This window comes from Oncorhynchus keta, chromosome 17, assembly GCF_023373465.1.
Source record: "Oncorhynchus keta strain PuntledgeMale-10-30-2019 chromosome 17, Oket_V2, whole genome shotgun sequence".
Taxonomy (NCBI): Eukaryota; Metazoa; Chordata; class Actinopteri; order Salmoniformes; family Salmonidae; genus Oncorhynchus; species Oncorhynchus keta.
In genome coordinates, this window is record NC_068437.1 from 59,274,002 (window position 1) to 59,292,514 (window position 18,513).

The following is an 18,513-nucleotide window of genomic DNA, read 5'->3' on the forward strand; positions in this document are numbered from 1 at the left end:
CACCGACAGGTTTGACTCATATTGGTTTGACCCATAGAGAATGATAAAGGACGCGAGCGGTCAAAAAGTCATTTTAGCAATGGGCGGCGTCATTTAGGGCTTCCACCGTACTTCTGCCATTTAAAGTAGTCAAAGTAGTCGGCTGGATGGGGATTCCTATGGGTTGTTGTCCTTCTGTGGCTCAGTTGGTAGAGCATGGCGCTTGTAACGCCAGGGTAGTGGGTTCGATTCCGGGACCACCCATACGTAGAATGTATGCACACATGACTGTAAGTCGCTTTGGATAAAAGCGTCAGCTAAATGGCATATATTATTATTATTATCAATGGCGCGGCCCATGCTGTCACAGGCACTATAAGGGCACAGATATAAAAGACGAGTCCTCTATCTATCTCTATGGTTTGACCGCTATTTGAGTTTTCTGTGCTTATTAAGATTGTATCCTATTGAAGAATTCCAGAGGAACCTGCTGAGGGGGAAGCGGCTCTTAATAATGTCTGGAACAGAGTGAATGGAATGGCATCAAACCAATGTGTTAGATGTAATTTGATACTGTTCAACTTATTCCGTTCCAACCATTAGCACGAGTATGTCCTCCCCATGCCACCAACCTCCTGTGGTATGTGATATTATTGAGGTAATAAAATTGGGCTGTGGGTTTTTGGTTGGCGAGGGTATGGTGCAGACCGGCTCCCAAAATTGTGTTGTAAACTTTGAACTTTTATTTGTTTCAATGTGTGCTGTACACAGATTTGTTGAGATTAGCTCAGTACCAGGCCTTTACAATGCAGCTTTGTTGCAGAAACAGCTTAACACATCAAGTGACCGGAGGTCTACAAGTCTTTCCCTCTCCTTCCCTCTCCCACATCCGTCTCTCCAACATTCAGACTGGCAACGCACTTTCCCTTATCGCACAGTGAGTATATCAATATATATATCAATCTATCTGATCAATCATCTCTTTTATCTGATGGACACAATGGGATATAGATAAGTGATGTGGTCCTTCTGTAGCTCAGTTGGTAGAGCATGGCGCTTGTAACGCCAGGGAAGTGGGTTCGATTCCCAGGACCACCCATACGTAGAATTATGCTGTGTTATGTCATGACTGTAAGTCGCTTTGGATAAAAGCGTCTGCTAAATGGCATATATTATTATTATTATTATTATGTTACTGATATCGCTGTAATGTATGTCATGTCCAGTGAGTATATTGTAAATATGATAATACAATCCATCTGATTCACTCTGTAATTAACGTAAAGATTGAATAGAGTGAAGATTTAAATCAAGTAATATAAATATTCTGATAATTTATCTCAACGGAATTGGACAGCTTGATTTTTTTTATTTTTTTTTAGGCTCAATTGAATAATTGTGGATATCTCTGTATCACCGTAGTTTGGTGAGGAGAACACCCCCGTTCTAATGAACTGGAGCAGAATCAGACAACAAACACGTGGTTTCCATGGTTTCCAGGTGGGTCATGCCATTCCATTCACTCCGTTCCGGTTGTTATTAAGAGCCTTTCCAAGTTTATAGATGACTCTATGTTAATTGCCAACATCTTACTTTCTCTTCTCTCTCTCTCTCTCTCTCTCTCTCTCTCTCTCTCTCTCTCTCTCTCTCTCTCTCTCTCTCTCTCTCTCTCTCTCTCTCTCTCTCTCTCTCTCTCTCTCTCTCTCTATCTCTCTATCTATCTTCTGCTGAACTTTACCCCCACTAGCACGATGTCTTCAGATAGTGGATCCATGAGCTAATATCGATAAGAATTGTCTCTCTGGATAGTTTGTTATCAAGTAGATATGTGATCGATATATGTCACTATCAGTGTTTTGGAAAGTTGACTTGTAAAGCAAACAGAGAAAGTGACAGTAGTTGACCATTTTGATACACCAAGGGCAGATTCCTCTGTGCCAACCATTCAGCTAGTCATCCATCCATCCAGCTCTCCATCCATCCATCCATCCATCCATCCATCCATCCAGCTCTCCATCCAGCTCTCCATCCATCCATCTAGACAGCCACCCAGCCAGCCACCTATCCATCCATCCACCTCTCCATCCAGCTCTCCATCCAGCTCTCCATCCAGCTCTCCATCCAGCCAGCCAGCCAGCCTGGCCAGGGAAGGGTAGTGATGACGGTGACATACTCACGGAGGGTTGCTGACGCGGGGCTAGGGACATTCTCTCATCTGCTCCTCCGATGGAAGGGGAGCATCTACAAGCTACTGTGGAGAGAACTGATCATCTTCACCACACTGTACTACTCCTTCAGCATCATATACAGGTAACCTCATTATATACAGGTAACCTCATCATATACAGGTAACCTCATCATATACAGGTAACCTCATCATATACAGGTAACCTCATTATATACAGGTAACCTCATTATATACAGGTAACCTCACAACTTCACAGGTAACCTCATCATATACAGGTAACCTCATTATATACAGGTAACCTCATCATATACAGGTAACCTCATTATATACAGGTAACCTCATCATATACAGGTAACCTCATCATATACAGGTAACCTCATTATATACAGGTAACCTCATTATATACAGGTAACCTCACAACTTCACAGGTAACCTCATCATATACAGGTAACCTCATTATATACAGGTAACCTCATCATATACAGGTAACCTCATTATATACAGGTAACCTCATCATATACAGGTAACCTCATTATATACAGGTAACCTCATTATATACAGGTAACCTCATTATATACAGGTAACCTCATCATATACAGGTAACCTCATTATATACAGGTAACCTCATCATATACAGGTAACCTCATTATATACAGGTAACCTCATCATATACAGGTAACCTCATTATATACAGGTAACCTCATCATATACAGGTAACCTCATTATATACAGGTAACCTCATCATATACAGGTAACCTCATTATATACAAGGTAACCTCATTATATACAGGTAACCTCACAACTTCACAGGTAACCTCATCATATACAGGTAACCTCATTATATACAGGTAACCTCACAACTTCACAGGTAACCTCATTATATACAGGTAACCTCATTATATACAGGTAACCTCACAACTTCACAGGTAACCTCATTATATACAGGTAACCTCATCATATACAGGTAACCTCATCATATACAGGTAACCTCATTATATACAGGTAACCTCATTATATACAGGTAACCTCACAACTTCACAGGTAACCTCATCATATACAGGTAACCTCATTATATACAGGTAACCTCATCATATACAGGTAACCTCATTATATACAGGTAACCTCATCATATACAGGTAACATCATCATATACAGGTAACCTCATTATATACAGGTAACCTCATTATATACAGGTAACCTCACAACTTCACAGGTAACCTCATCATATACAGGTAACCTCATTATATACAGGTAACCTCATCATATACAGGTAACCTCATTATATACAGGTAAACTCATCATATACAGGTAACCTCATTATATACAGGTAACCTCATCATATACAGGTAACCTCACAACTTCACAGGTAACCTCATCATATACAGGTAACCTCACAACTTCACAGGTAACCTCATCATATACAGGTAACCTCATTATATACAGGTAACCTCATCATATACAGGTAACCTCATTATATACAGGTAACCTCATCATATACAGGTAACCTCACAACTTCACAGGTAACCTCATTATATACAGGTAACCTCATCATATACAGGTAACCTCATCATATACAGGTAACCTCATCATATACAGGTAACCTCATTATATACAGGTAACCTCATCATATACAGGTAACATCATCATATACAGGTAACCTCATTATATACAGGTAACCTCATTATATACAGGTAACCTCACAACTTCACAGGTAACCTCATCATATACAGGTAACCTCATTATATACAGGTAACCTCATCATATACAGGTAACCTCACAACTTCACAGGTAACCTCATCATATACAGGTAACCTCACAACTTCACAGGTAACCTCATTATATACAGGTAACCTCATTATATACAGGTAACCTCATCATATACAGGTAACCTCATTATATACAGGTAACCTCATCATATACAGGTAACCTCATCATATACAGGTAACCTCACAACTTCACAGGTAACCTCATTATATACAGGTAACCTCATCATATACAGGTAACCTCATCATATACAGGTAACCTCATCATATACAGGTAACCTCACAACTTCACAGGTAACCTCACAACTTCACAGGTAACCTCATTATATACAGGTAAACTCATTATATACAGGTAACCTCATCATATACAGGTAACCTCATCATATACAGGTAACCTCATCATATACAGGTAACCTCATCATATACAGGTAACCTCACAACTTCACAGGTAACCTCATTATATACAGGTAACCTCATTATATACAGGTAACCTCACTACTTCACAGGTAACCTCATTATATACAGGTAACCTCATTATATACAGGTAACCTCATCATATACAGGTAACCTCATTATATACAGGTAACCTCGTCATATACAGGTAACCTCATTATATACAGGTAACCTCATCATATACAGGTAACCTCATCATATACAGGTAACCTCATCATATACAGGTAACCTCACAACTTCACAGGTAACCCTGTAATTTACACAGGTAACCTCATCATATACAGGTAACCTCATTATATACAGGTAACCTCACAACTTCACAGGTAACCCTGTAATTTACACAGGTAACCTCATTATATACAGGTAACCTCATTATATACAGGTAACCTCATCATATACAGGTAACCTCATCATATACAGGTAACCTCATCATATACAGGTAACCTCATTATATACAGGTAACCTCACAACTTCACAGGTAACCTCATCATATACAGGTAACCTCACAACTTCACAGGTAACCCTGTAATTTACACAGGTAACCTCATCATATACAGGTAACCTCATTATATACAAGTAACCTCACAACTTCACAGGTAACCTCATCATATACAGGTAACCTCACAACTTCACAGGTAACCCTGTAATTTACACAGGTAACCTCATCATATACAGGTAACCTCATTATATACAGGTAACCTCACAACTTCACAGGTAACCTCATCATATACAGGCAACCTCATTATATACAGGTAACCTCGTCATATACAGGTAACCTCATTATATACAGGTAACCTCATCATATACAGGTAACCTCATCATATACAGGTAACCTCATCATATACAGGTAACCTCATTATATACAGGTAACCTCACAACTTCACAGGTAACCCTGTAATTTACACAGGTAACCTCATCACATACAGGTAACCTCATCATATACAGGTAACCTCACAACTTCACAGGTAACCTCATTATATACAGGTAACCTCATCATATACAGGTAACCTCATTATATACAGGTAACCTCACAATTTCACAGGTAACCCTGTAATTTACACAGGTAACCTCATCATATACAGGTAACCTCATTATATACAGGTAACCTCACAACTTCACAGGTAACCTCATCATATACAGGTAACCTCATTATATACAGGTAACCTCATCATATACAGGTAACCTCACAACTTCACAGGTAACCTCATTATATACAGGTAACCTCATCATATACAGGTAACCTCACAACTTCACAGGTAACCTCATTATATACAGGTAACCTCATTATATACAGGTAACCTCACAACTTCACAGGTAACCCTGTAATTTACACAGGTAACCTCATCATATACAGGTAACCTCATTATATACAGGTAACCTCACAACTTCACAGGTAACCTCATCATATACAGGTAACCTCACAACTTCACAGGTAACCCTGTAATTTATACAGGTAACCTCATCATATACAGGTAACCTCATTATATACAGGTAACCTCATCATATACAGGCAACCTCATTATATACAGGTAACCTCGTCATATACAGGTAACCTCATTATATACAGGTAACCTCATCATATACAGGTAACCTCATCATATACAGGTAACCTCATCATATACAGGTAACCTCATCATATACAGGTAACCTCACAACTTCACAGGTAACCCTGTAATTTACACAGGTAACCTCATCACATACAGGTAACCTCATCATATACAGGTAACCTCACAACTTCACAGGTAACCTCATTATATACAGGTAACCTCATCATATACAGGTAACCTCATTATATACAGGTAACCTCACAACTTCACAGGTAACCCTGTAATTTACACAGGTAACCTCATCATATACAGGTAACCTCATATACAGGTAACCTCACAACTTCACAGGTAACCTCATCATATACAGGTAACCTCATCATATACAGGTAACCTCACAACTTCACAGGTAACCTCATTATATACAGGTAACCTCATTATATACAGGTAACCTCATCATATACAGGTAACCTCGTCATTTACATAGGTAGACTCATCATTTACACAGGTAACCTCGTCATTTACATAGGTAACCTCGTCATTTACACAGGTAACCTCATCATTTACATAGGTAACCTCGTCATTTATATAGGTAACCTCGTCATTTATATAGGTAACCTCGTAATTTACACAGGTAACCTCATCATTTATATAGGTAACCTCATCTGGTCTATCTTACTTGTAAAAAATAAGCCTCTTTACAGTGACCCATGCATTTGTGTATTTCTTTGCTTATATTGCTGGTCCCTTCAAATCAAAGGTCACAGCAACTTTTTACAATCAAATGTCAGGGAACCGTTGTGGGAATATTAGGGTCCCCTTATCTTTTTTTTGCAGTTGTTGTCACTCCCTCCCCATCATGTTCAATCATACAGGAGTTAACTTTGTGACAGACCTGTTCTCTCTAGGTTTGTGTTGAATGAGGGTCAGAAGAGGCTGTTTGAGAAGCTGGCCATCTACTGTGACCGTTACGCAGAACTCATCCCTGTGTCCTTCGTATTGGGTGAGAATACTGTTCTGTTCTGCTCTGTTCTGTTCTGCTCTGTTATGCTGTGTTATGTTATGTTATGTTATGCTGTGTTATGTTATGTTATGTTATGTTATGTTATGCTGTGTTATGTTATGCTGTGTTATGTTATGCTGTGTTATGTTATGCTGTGTTATGCTGTGTTATGTTATGCTGTGTTATGCTGTGTTATGCTGTGTTATGTTATGCTGTGTTATGTTATTTACATTTACATTTAAGTCATTTAGCAGACGCTCTTATCCAGAGCGACTTACATGCTGTGTTATGTTATGCTGTGTTCAAATCAAATCAAATCAAATCAAATTTATTTATATAGCCCTTCGTACATCAGCTGATATCTCAAAGTGCTGTACAGAAACCCAGCCTAAAACCCCAAACAGCAAACAATGCAGGTGTAAAAGCACGGTGGCTAGGAAAAACTCCCTAGAAAGGCCAAAACCTAGGAAGAAACCTAGAGAGGAACCGGGCTATGTGGGGTGGCCAGTCCTCTTCTGGCTGTGCCGGGTAGAGATTATAACAGAACATGACCAAGATGTTCAAATGTTCATAAATGACCAGCATGGTCGAATAATAATAAGGCAGAACAGTTGAAACTGGAGCAGCAGCACAGTCAGGTGGACTGGGGACAGCAAGGAGCCTTCATGTCAGGTAGTCCTGGGGCACGGTCCTAGGGCTCAGGTCAGTTGAAACTGGAGCAGGAGCATGGCCAGGTGGACTGGGGACAGCAAGGAGTCCTCATGTCAGGTAGTCCTGGGACATGGTCCTAGGGCTCAGGTCCTCCGAGAGAGAGAAAGAAAGAGAGAAGGAGAGAATTAGATTAGTGTTATGTTATGCTGTGTTATGTTATGCTGTGTTATGCTGTGTTATGTTATGCTGTGTTATGTTCTGCTCTGTTATGCTGTGTTATGTTATGTTATGTTATGCTGTGTTATGCTGTGTTGTGCTGTGTTATGTTATGCTGTGTTATGTTATGTGGTGCTGGTTACTACTGATCGTGGTCCTTCTGTGGCTCAGTTGGTAGAGCATGGCCAGGGTAGTGGGTTCGATTCCCGGGACCACCCATACGTAGAATGTATGCACACATGACTGTAAGTCGCTTTGGATAAAAGCGTCAGCTAAATGGCATATATTATTATTATTATATTATGTTATGTTATGCTGTGTTATGCTGTGTTATGCTGTGTTATGTTATGCTGTGTTATGTTATGCTGTGTTATGCTGTGTTATGTTATGCTGTGTTATGTTATGCTGTGTTATGCTGTGTTATGTTATGTTATGCTGTGTTATGCTGTGTTATGTTATGCTGTATTATGCTGTGTTATGTTATGCTGTGTTATGTTATGCTGTGTTATGCTGTGTTATGTTATGCTGTGTTATGCTGTGTTATGTTATGCTGTGTTATGTTATGCTGTGTTATGTTATGCTGTGTTATGTTATGCTGTGTTATGCTGTGTTATGTTATGCTGTGTTATGCTGTATTTTATGCTGTCCAATTTATGCACAGCAGGGTTTTGTGCACAGCAGGGTTTTGTGCACAGCAGGGTTGGGATCAACTCCATTTCTGAAATTCCAATTGTCCTCATTTCTTACAATTGGATTGGAATGTATTTTTACTACCTGAATTAAAGTGGAATTGACTCTTTTCAAACACTGGTGCTCAGTAATCATTCAGCCACTCACTCTCAGGCCACAAGTCAATACTTCTCAAGCACAAACAACTGTTCTGTTATGCTGTGTTATGCTATGTTATGCTGTGTTATGCTGTGTTATGCTGTGTTATGCTATGTTATGCTGTGTTATGCTGTGTTATGCTGTGTTATGCTGTGTTATGTTATGTTATGCTGTGTTATGTTCTGTTATGCTGTGTTATGCTGTGTTATGTTATGTTATGCTGTGTTATGTTATGTTATGCTGTGTTATGCTGTGTTATGCTGTGTTATGCTGTGTTATGTTATGTTATGCTGTGTTATGTTATGTTATGCTGTGTTATGTTCTGTTATGCTGTGTTATGCTGTGTTATGCTGTGTTATGTTATGCTGTGTTATGTTATGCTGTGTTATGCTGTGTTATGTTATGTTATGCTGTGTTATGCTGTGTTATGTTATGCTGTGTTATGTTATGCTGTGTTATGTTATGCTGTGTTATGCTGTGTTATGTTATGCTGTGTTATGCTGTGTTATGTTATGCTGTGTTATGCTGTGTTATGTTATGCTGTGTTATGTTATGCTGTATTATGCTGTGTTATGTTATGCTGTGTTATGTTATGCTGTGTTATGCTGTATTTTATGCTGTCCAATTTATGCACAGCAGGGTTTTGTGCACAGCAGGGTTTTGTGCACAGCAGGGTTGGGATCAACTCCATTTCTGAAATTCCAATTGTCCTCATTTCTTACAATTGGATTGGAATGTATTTTTACTACCTGAATTAAAGTGGAATTGACTCTTTTCAAACACTGGTGCTCAGTAATCATTCAGCCACTCACTCTCAGGCCACAAGTCAATACTTCTCAAGCACAAACAACTGTTCTGTTATGCTGTGTTATGCTATGTTATGCTGTGTTATGCTGTGTTATGCTGTGTTATGCTGTGTTATGCTATGTTATGCTGTGTTATGCTGTGTTATGCTGTGTTATGCTGTGTTATGTTATGTTATGCTGTGTTATGTTCTGTTATGCTGTGTTATGCTGTGTTATGTTATGTTATGCTGTGTTATGTTATGTTATGCTGTGTTATGCTGTGTTATGCTGTGTTATGCTGTGTTATGTTATGTTATGCTGTGTTATGTTATGTTATGCTGTGTTATGTTCTGTTATGCTGTGTTATGCTGTGTTATGCTGTGTTATGTTATGCTGTGTTATGTTATGCTGTGTTATGCTGTGTTATGTTATGTTATGCTGTGTTATGCTGTGTTATGTTATGCTGTATTATGCTGTGTTATGTTATGCTGTGTTATGTTATGCTGTGTTATGCTGTGTTATGTTATGCTGTGTTATGCTGTGTTATGTTATGCTGTGTTATGTTATGCTGTGTTATGTTATGCTGTGTTATGTTATGCTGTATTATGCTGTGTTATGTTATGCTGTGTTATGTTATGCTGTGTTATGCTGTATTTTATGCTGTCCAATTTATGCACAGCAGGGTTTTGTGCACAGCAGGGTTTTGTGCACAGCAGGGTTGGGATCAACTCCATTTCTGAAATTCCAATTGTCCTCATTTCTTACAATTGGATTGGAATGTATTTTTACTACCTGAATTAAAGTGGAATTGACTCTTTTCAAACACTGGTGCTCAGTAATCATTCAGCCACTCACTCTCAGGCCACAAGTCAATACTTCTCAAGCACAAACAACTGTTCTGTTATGCTGTGTTATGCTATGTTATGCTGTGTTATGCTGTGTTATGCTGTGTTATGCTGTGTTATGCTATGTTATGCTGTGTTATGCTGTGTTATGCTGTGTTATGCTGTGTTATGCTGTGTTATGTTATGTTATGCTGTGTTATGTTCTGTTATGCTGTGTTATGCTGTGTTATGTTATGTTATGCTGTGTTATGTTATGTTATGCTGTGTTATGCTGTGTTATGCTGTGTTATGCTGTGTTATGTTATGTTATGCTGTGTTATGTTATGTTATGCTGTGTTATGTTCTGTTATGCTGTGTTATGCTGTGTTATGCTGTGTTATGCTGTGTTATGTTATGTTATGCTGTGTTATGCTGTGTTATGCTGTGTTATGCTGTGTTATGTTATGTTATGCTGTGTTATGTTATGTTATGCTGTGTTATGCTGTGTTATGCTGTGTTATGTTATGTTATGCTGTGTTATGTTATGTTATGCTGTGTTATGCTGTGTTATGCTGTGTTATGCTGTGTTATGCTGTGTTATGCTGTGTTATGTTATGTTATGCTGTGTTATGCTGTGTTATGTTATGTTATGCTGTGTTATGCTGTGTTATGTTATGTTATGCTGTGTTATGCTGTGTTATGCTGTGTTATGTTATGTTATGCTGTGTTATGCTGTGTTATGTTATGTTATGCTGTGTTATGCTGTGTTATGTTATGTTATGCTGTGTTATGTTATGTTATGCTGTGTTATGTTATGTTATGCTGTGTTATGTTATGTTATGCTGTGTTATGCTGTGTTATGCTGTGTTATGCTGTGTTATGTTATGTTATGCTGTGTTATGTTATGTTATGCTGTGTTATGCTGTGTTATGCTGTGTTATGCTGTGTTATGTTATGTTATGCTGTGTTATGTTATGTTATGCTGTGTTATGTTCTGTTATGCTGTGGTATGCTGTGTTATGCTGTGTTATGCTGTGTTATGTTATGTTATGCTGTGTTATGCTGTGTTATGCTGTGTTATGTTATGTTATGCTGTGTTATGTTATGTTATGCTGTGTTATGCTGTGTTATGCTGTGTTATGCTGTGTTATGTTATGTTATGCTGTGTTATGTTATGTTATGCTGTGTTATGCTGTGTTATGCTGTGTTATGCTGTGTTATGCTGTGTTATGCTGTGTTATGCTGTGTTATGCTGTGTTATGTTATGTTATGCTGTGTTATGCTGTGTTATGTTATGTTATGCTGTGTTATGCTGTGTTATGCTGTGTTATGTTATGTTATGCTGTGTTATGCTGTGTTATGTTATGTTATGCTGTGTTATGCTGTGTTATGTTATGTTATGCTGTGTTATGTTATGTTATGCTGTGTTATGTTATGTTATGCTGTGTTATGTTATGTTATGCTGTGTTATGCTGTGTTATGCTGTGTTATGCTGTGTTATGTTATGTTATGCTGTGTTATGTTATGCTGTGTTATGCTGTGTTATGCTGTGTTATGCTGTGTTATGCTGTGTTATGCTGTGTTATGTTATGTTATGCTGTGTTATGCTGTGTTATGTTATGTTATGCTGTGTTATGCTGTGTTATGTTATGTTATGCTGTGTTATGCTGTGTTATGCTGTGTTATGTTATGTTATGCTGTGTTATGCTGTGTTATGTTATGTTATGCTGTGTTATGCTGTGTTATGCTATGTTATGCTGTGTTATGTTATGTTATGCTGTGTTATGTTATGTTATGCTGTGTTATGTTATGTTATGCTGTGTTATGTTATGTTATGCTGTGTTATGTTATGTTATGCTGTGTTATGTTATGTTATGCTGTGTTATGTTATGTTATGCTGTGTTATGTTATGTTATGCTGTGTTATGTTATGTTATGCTGTGTTATGTTATGTTATGCTGTGTTATGTTATGTTATGTTATGTTATGCTGTGTTATGCTGTGTTATGTTATGTTATGCTGTGTTATGTTATGTTATGTTATGCTGTGTTATGCTGTGTTATGCTGTGTTATGTTATGTTATGCTGTGTTATGTTATGTTATGCTGTGTTATGTTATGTTATGCTGTGTTATGTTATGTTATGCTGTGTTATGCTGTGTTATGTTATGTTATGCTGTGTTATGCTGTGTTATGTTATGTTATGCTGTGTTATGTTATGTTATGCTGTGTTATGTTATGTTATGCTGTGTTATGCTGTGTTATGTTATGTTATGCTGTGTTATGCTGTGTTATGTTATGTTATGCTGTGTTATGTTATGTTATGCTGTGTTATGCTGTGTTATGTTATGTTATGCTGTGTTATGCTGTGTTATGTTATGTTATGCTGTGTTATGTTATGTTATGCTGTGTTATGTTATGTTATGCTGTGTTATGTTATGTTATGCTGTGTTATGTTATGTTATGCTGTGTTATGTTATGTTATGCTGTGTTATGCTGTGTTATGTTATGTTATGCTGTGTTATGCTGTGTTATGTTATGTTATGCTGTGTTATGTTATGCTGTGTTATGTTATGTTATGCTGTGTTATGCTGTGTTATGTTATGTTATGCTGTGTTATGCTGTGTTATGTTATGTTATGCTGTGTTATGCTGTGTTATGTTATGTTATGCTGTGTTATGCTGTGTTATGTTATGTTATGCTGTGTTATGTTATGTTATGCTGTGTTATGTTATGTTATGCTGTGTTATGTTATGTTATGCTGTGTTATGTTATGTTATGCTGTGTTATGCTGTGTTATGTTATGTTATGTTATGCTGTGTTATGCTGTGTTATGCTGTGTTATGTTATGCTATGTTATGCTATGTTATGCTGTGTTATGCTGTGTTATGCTGTGTTATGTTATGCTATGTTATGCTGTGTTATGCTGTGTTATGCTGTGTTATGCTGTGTTATGCTGTGTTATGTTATGTTATGTTATGCTGTGTTATGCTGTGTTATGCTGTGTTATGCTGTGTTATGCTGTGTTATGTTATGCTATGTTATGCTATGTTATGCTGTGTTATGCTGTGTTATGTTATGCTATGTTATGCTGTGTTATGCTGTGTTATGCTGTGTTATGCTGTGTTATGTTATGCTGTGTTATGCTGTGTTATGTTATGTTATGCTGTGTTATGCTGTGTTATGTTATGTTATGCTGTGTTATGCTGTGTTATGTTATGTTATGCTGTGTTATGCTGTGTTATGTTATGTTATGCTGTGTTATGCTGTGTTATGTTATGTTATGCTGTGTTATGTTATGTTATGCTGTGTTATGCTGTGTTATACCTAGGATAGGGTAAGTAGGGTAAGTAATCCTTCTCACCCCCCTTCTCCCCCCCCAACAAGATTTAGATGCAAGTGGCTGTTCCACTGGTTGTCATAAGGTGTATGCACCAATTTGTAAGTCGCTCTGGATAAGAGCGTCTGCTAAATGACTTAAATGTAAATGTTAAATGTTATGCTGTGTTATGTTATGTTATGCTGTGTTATGCTGTGTTATGTTATGTTATGCTGTGTTATGCTGTGTTATGTTATGTTATGCTGTGTTATGCTGTGTTATGCTGTGTTATGTTATGTTATGCTGTGTTATGTTATGTTATGCTGTGTTATGCTGTGTTATGTTATGTTATGCTGTGTTATGCTGTGTTATGTTATGCTGTGTTATGCTGTGTTATGTTATGTTATGCTGTGTTATGTTATGTTATGCTGTGTTATGCTGTGTTATGTTATGTTATGCTGTGTTATGCTGTGTTATGTTATGTTATGCTGTGTTATGCTGTGTTATGCTGTGTTATGCTGTGTTATGTTATGTTATGCTGTGTTATGCTGTGTTATGTTATGTTATGCTGTGTTATGCTGTGTTATGTTATGTTATGCTGTGTTATGCTGTGTTATGTTATGTTATGCTGTGTTATGTTATGTTATGCTGTGTTATGCTGTGTTATGGTATGTTATGCTGTGTTATGCTGTGTTATGTTATGTTATGCTGTGTTATGCTGTGTTATGTTATGTTATGCTGTGTTATGTTATGTTATGCTGTGTTATGCTGTGTTATGTTATGTTATGCTGTGTTATGCTGTGTTATGTTATGTTATGCTGTGTTATGTTATGTTATGCTGTGTTATGCTGTGTTATGTTATGTTATGCTGTGTTATGCTGTGTTATGTTATGTTATGCTGTGTTATGCTGTGTTATGTTATGTTATGCTGTGTTATGCTGTGTTATGTTATGTTATGCTGTGTTATGCTGTGTTATGCTGTGTTATGTTATGCTGTGTTATGCTGTGTTATGTTATGTTATGCTGTGTTATGCTGTGTTATGTTATGTTATGCTGTGTTATGCTGTGTTATGTTATGTTATGCTGTGTTATGCTGTGTTATGTTATGCTGTGTTATGTTATGTTATGCTGTGTTATGCTGTGTTATGTTATGTTATGCTGTGTTATGCTGTGTTATGTTATGTTATGCTGTGTTATGCTGTGTTATGCTGTGTTATGCTGTGTTATGTTATGTTATGCTGTGTTATGCTGTGTTATGTTATGTTATGCTGTGTTATGCTGTGTTATGTTATGTTATGCTGTGTTATGCTGTGTTATGTTATGTTATGCTGTGTTATGTTATGTTATGCTGTGTTATGCTGTGTTATGTTATGTTATGCTGTGTTATGCTGTGTTATGTTATGTTATGCTGTGTTATGCTGTGTTATGTTATGTTATGCTGTGTTATGTTATGTTATGCTGTGTTATGTTATGTTATGCTGTGTTATGTTATGTTATGCTGTGTTATGTTATGTTATGCTGTGTTATGCTGTGTTATGTTATGTTATGCTGTGTTATGCTGTGTTATGCTGTGTTACGTTATGTTATGCTGTGTTATGTTATGTTATGCTGTGTTATGTTATGTTATGCTGTGTTATGTTATGCTATGCTGTGTTATGTTATGTTATGCTGTGTTATGTTATGTTATGCTGTGTTATGTTATGTTATGCTGTGTTATGTTATGTTATGCTGTGTTATGTTATGTTATGTTATGCTGTGTTATGTTATGTTATGTTATGCTGTGTTATGTTATGTTATGCTGTGTTATGTTATGTTATGCTGTGTTATGTTATGTTATGCTGTGTTATGCACAAACAACCCCCTTTTGACAGACGTCATGAACAATTCTGAACTTCCTCTCTAAAAAAACTTTAGCAGGTTACAAATAAACACACTGCGGTAGTGTAATAAGGGGGAGAAATGGGAAGTATTCAACTACAGAAATTCAGCTGGTTACTACTGATGTGGGTGGTGCTGGTTACTACTGATGTGGGTGGTGCTGGTTACTACTGATGTGGGTGGTGCTGGTTACTACTGATGTGGGTGGTGCTGGTTACTACTGATGTGGGTGGTGCTGGTTACTACTGATGTGGGTGGTGCTGGTTACTACTGATGTGGGTGGTGCTGGTTACTACTGATGTGGGTGGTGCTGGTTACTACTGATGTGGGTGGTCCTGGTTACTACTGATGTGGGTGGTGCTGGTTACTACTGATGTGGGTGGTGCTGGTTACTACTGATGTGGGTGGTGCTGGTTACTACTGATGTGGGTGGTGCTGGTTACTACTGATGTGGGTGGTGCTGGTTACTACTGATGTGGGTGGTCCTGGTTACTACTGATGTGGGTGGTGCTGGTTACGACTGATGTGGGTGGTGATGGTTACTACTGATGTGGGTGGTGCTGGTTACTACTGATGTGGGTGGTGCTGGTTACTACTGATGTGGGTGGTGCTGGTTACTACTGATGTGGGTGGTGCTGGTTACTACTGATGTGGGTGGTGCTGGTTACTACTGATGTGGGTGGTGCTGGTTACTACTGATGTGGGTGGTGCTGGTTACTACTGATGTGGGTGGTGCTGGTTACTACTGATGTGGGTGGTGCTGGTTACTACTGATGTGGGTGGTGCTGGTTACTACTGATGTGGGTGGTGCTGGTTACGACTGATGTGGGTGGTGCTGGTTACTACTGATGTGGGTGGTGCTGGTTACTACTGATGTGGGTGGTGCTGGTTACTACTGATGTGGGTGGTGCTGGTTACTACTGATGTGGGTGGTGCTGGTTACTACTGATGTGGGTGGTGCTGGTTCCTACTGATGTGGGTGGTGCTGGTTACTACTGATGTGGGTGGTGCTGGTTCCTACTGATGTGGGTGGTGCTGGTTACTACTGATGTGGGTGGTGCTGGTTCCTACTGATGTGGGTGGTGCTGGTTACTACTGATGTGGGTGGTGCTGGTTACTACTGATGTGGGTGGTGCTGGTTACTACTGATGTGGGTGGTGCTGGTTACTACTGATGTGGGTGGTGCTGGTTCCTACTGATGTGGGTGGTGCTGGTTACTACTGATGTGGGTGGTGCTGGTTCCTACTGATGTGGGTGGTGCTGGTTACTACTGATGTGGGTGGTGCTGGTTACTACTGATGTGGGTGGTGCTGGTTACTACTGATGTGGGTGGTGCTGGTTACTACTGATGTGGGTGGTGCTGGTTACTACTGATGTGGGTGGTGCTGGTTACGACTGATGTGGATGGTGCTGGTTACTACTGATGTGGGTGGTGCTGGTTACTACTGATGTGGGTGGTGCTGGTTACTACTGTTGTGGGTGGTGCTGGTTCCTACTGATGTGGGTGGTGCTGGTTACTACTGATGTGGGTGGTGCTGGTTACTACTGATGTGGGTGGTGCTGGTTACTACTGATGTGGGTGGTGCTGGTTCCTACTGATGTGGGTGGTGCTGGTTACTACTGATGTGGGTGGTGCTGGTTCCTACTGATGTGGGTGGTGCTGGTTACTACTGATGTGGGTGGTGCTGGTTACTACTGATGTGGGTGGTGCTGGTTACTACTGATGTGGGTGGTGCTGGTTACTACTGATGTGGGTGGTGCTGGTTACTACTGATGTGGGTGGTGCTGGTTCCTACTGATGTGGGTGGTGCTGGTTACTGATGTGGGTGGTGCTGGTTCCTACTGATGTGGGTGGTGCTGGTTCCTACTGATGTGGGTGGTGCTGGTTACTACTGATGTGGGTGGTGCTGGTTACTACTGATGTGGGTGGTGCTGGTTACTACTGATGTGGGTGGTGCTGGTTACTACTGATGTGGGTGGTGCTGGTTACTACTGATGTGGGTGGTGCTGGTTACTACTGATGTGGATGGTGCTGGTTACTACTGATGTGGGTGGTGCTGGTTACTACTGATGTGGGTGGTGCTGGTTACTACTGTTGTGGGTGGTGCTGGTTCCTACTGATGTGGGTGGTGCTGGTTACTACTGATGTGGGTGGTGCTGGTTACTACTGATGTGGGTGGTGCTGGTTACTACTGATGTGGGTGGTGCTGGTTACTACTGATGTGGGTGGTGCTGGAGATGATGTGTATGAAGTAGAAAACATTTCCCTTTTAATGTCATTGATGAATAACATATTTTTTTGTCGTCTCCATGTGTGTCTGTCTCCCGCAGGTTTTTATGTGACCCTGGTGGTTTCTCGGTGGTGGGGTCAGTTTGAGAGCGTTCCCTGGCCGGACCGGTTGGGTGCGCTTGTGGGCGCTCACGTCCGTGGTACCGATGAGATCGCCAGGCTGACCCGCCGAACCCTGATGCGGTACGCCAACCTGTCCGGCGTGCTCATCTACCGATCGGTCAGCACGGCAGTCTACAAGAGGTTCCCCACCATGAAGCACTTGGTGCAGGCAGGTACGACCTACGACCTCAAAGCCTATGATCCCTAACCCTTACCCTCGTTGACTTCTAGGGTACGACACCAAACCTAGCCACGACCCTTAACCTAGTTGACCCCTAGAGGTTCCCCGCCATGAACCACCTGGTGCAGGTACATCCAGGTACGCTGTGATGTCTGATGTCACAACCCTCTACACCCTAGCGTTAAAACTCACAGCTCAACAGAATCTACAGGGCAGAGTAAAATAGCATATCTCCCTGCAGCCTGTATTATCAGTGCCACCCCAAACAGATACCACAGCTAGTGCTAAACTAGCTTGCTTGTAAATCTAGAACATTACATTTACACTTTAGTTTAACTCTTTTAAAAAATATGTTATATAACCAGGTACATTGGCTGAGAACACATTCTCATTTACAGCAACAACCTGGGAATAGTTACAGGGGAGATGAATGAGCCAAATGTAAGCTGGGGATGATTAGGTGACCATGATTGTATGAAGGGCAGCTTGGGAATTTAGCCAGGACACCATGGT

At 39.5% G+C, this 18,513-nt stretch overlaps 1 protein-coding gene across 1 annotated transcript in view; it reads left to right on the plus strand.

The window, feature by feature from the left end:
- Positions 1-1,684: 1,684 nt before the first annotated feature.
- Positions 1,685-18,513, plus strand: part of LOC118379868 (bestrophin-1-like) — a 28,687-nt gene continuing 11,858 nt past the window's right edge. Inside the window, exons 1-3 of the mRNA XM_052466803.1 lie at positions 1,685-2,289; positions 6,836-6,930; positions 17,759-17,992. Coding sequence (XP_052322763.1) covers positions 2,138-2,289; positions 6,836-6,930; positions 17,759-17,992 — 481 coding nt within the window. The 5' untranslated portion in view covers positions 1,685-2,137. The remainder of the gene's footprint in view (positions 2,290-6,835; positions 6,931-17,758; positions 17,993-18,513) is intronic.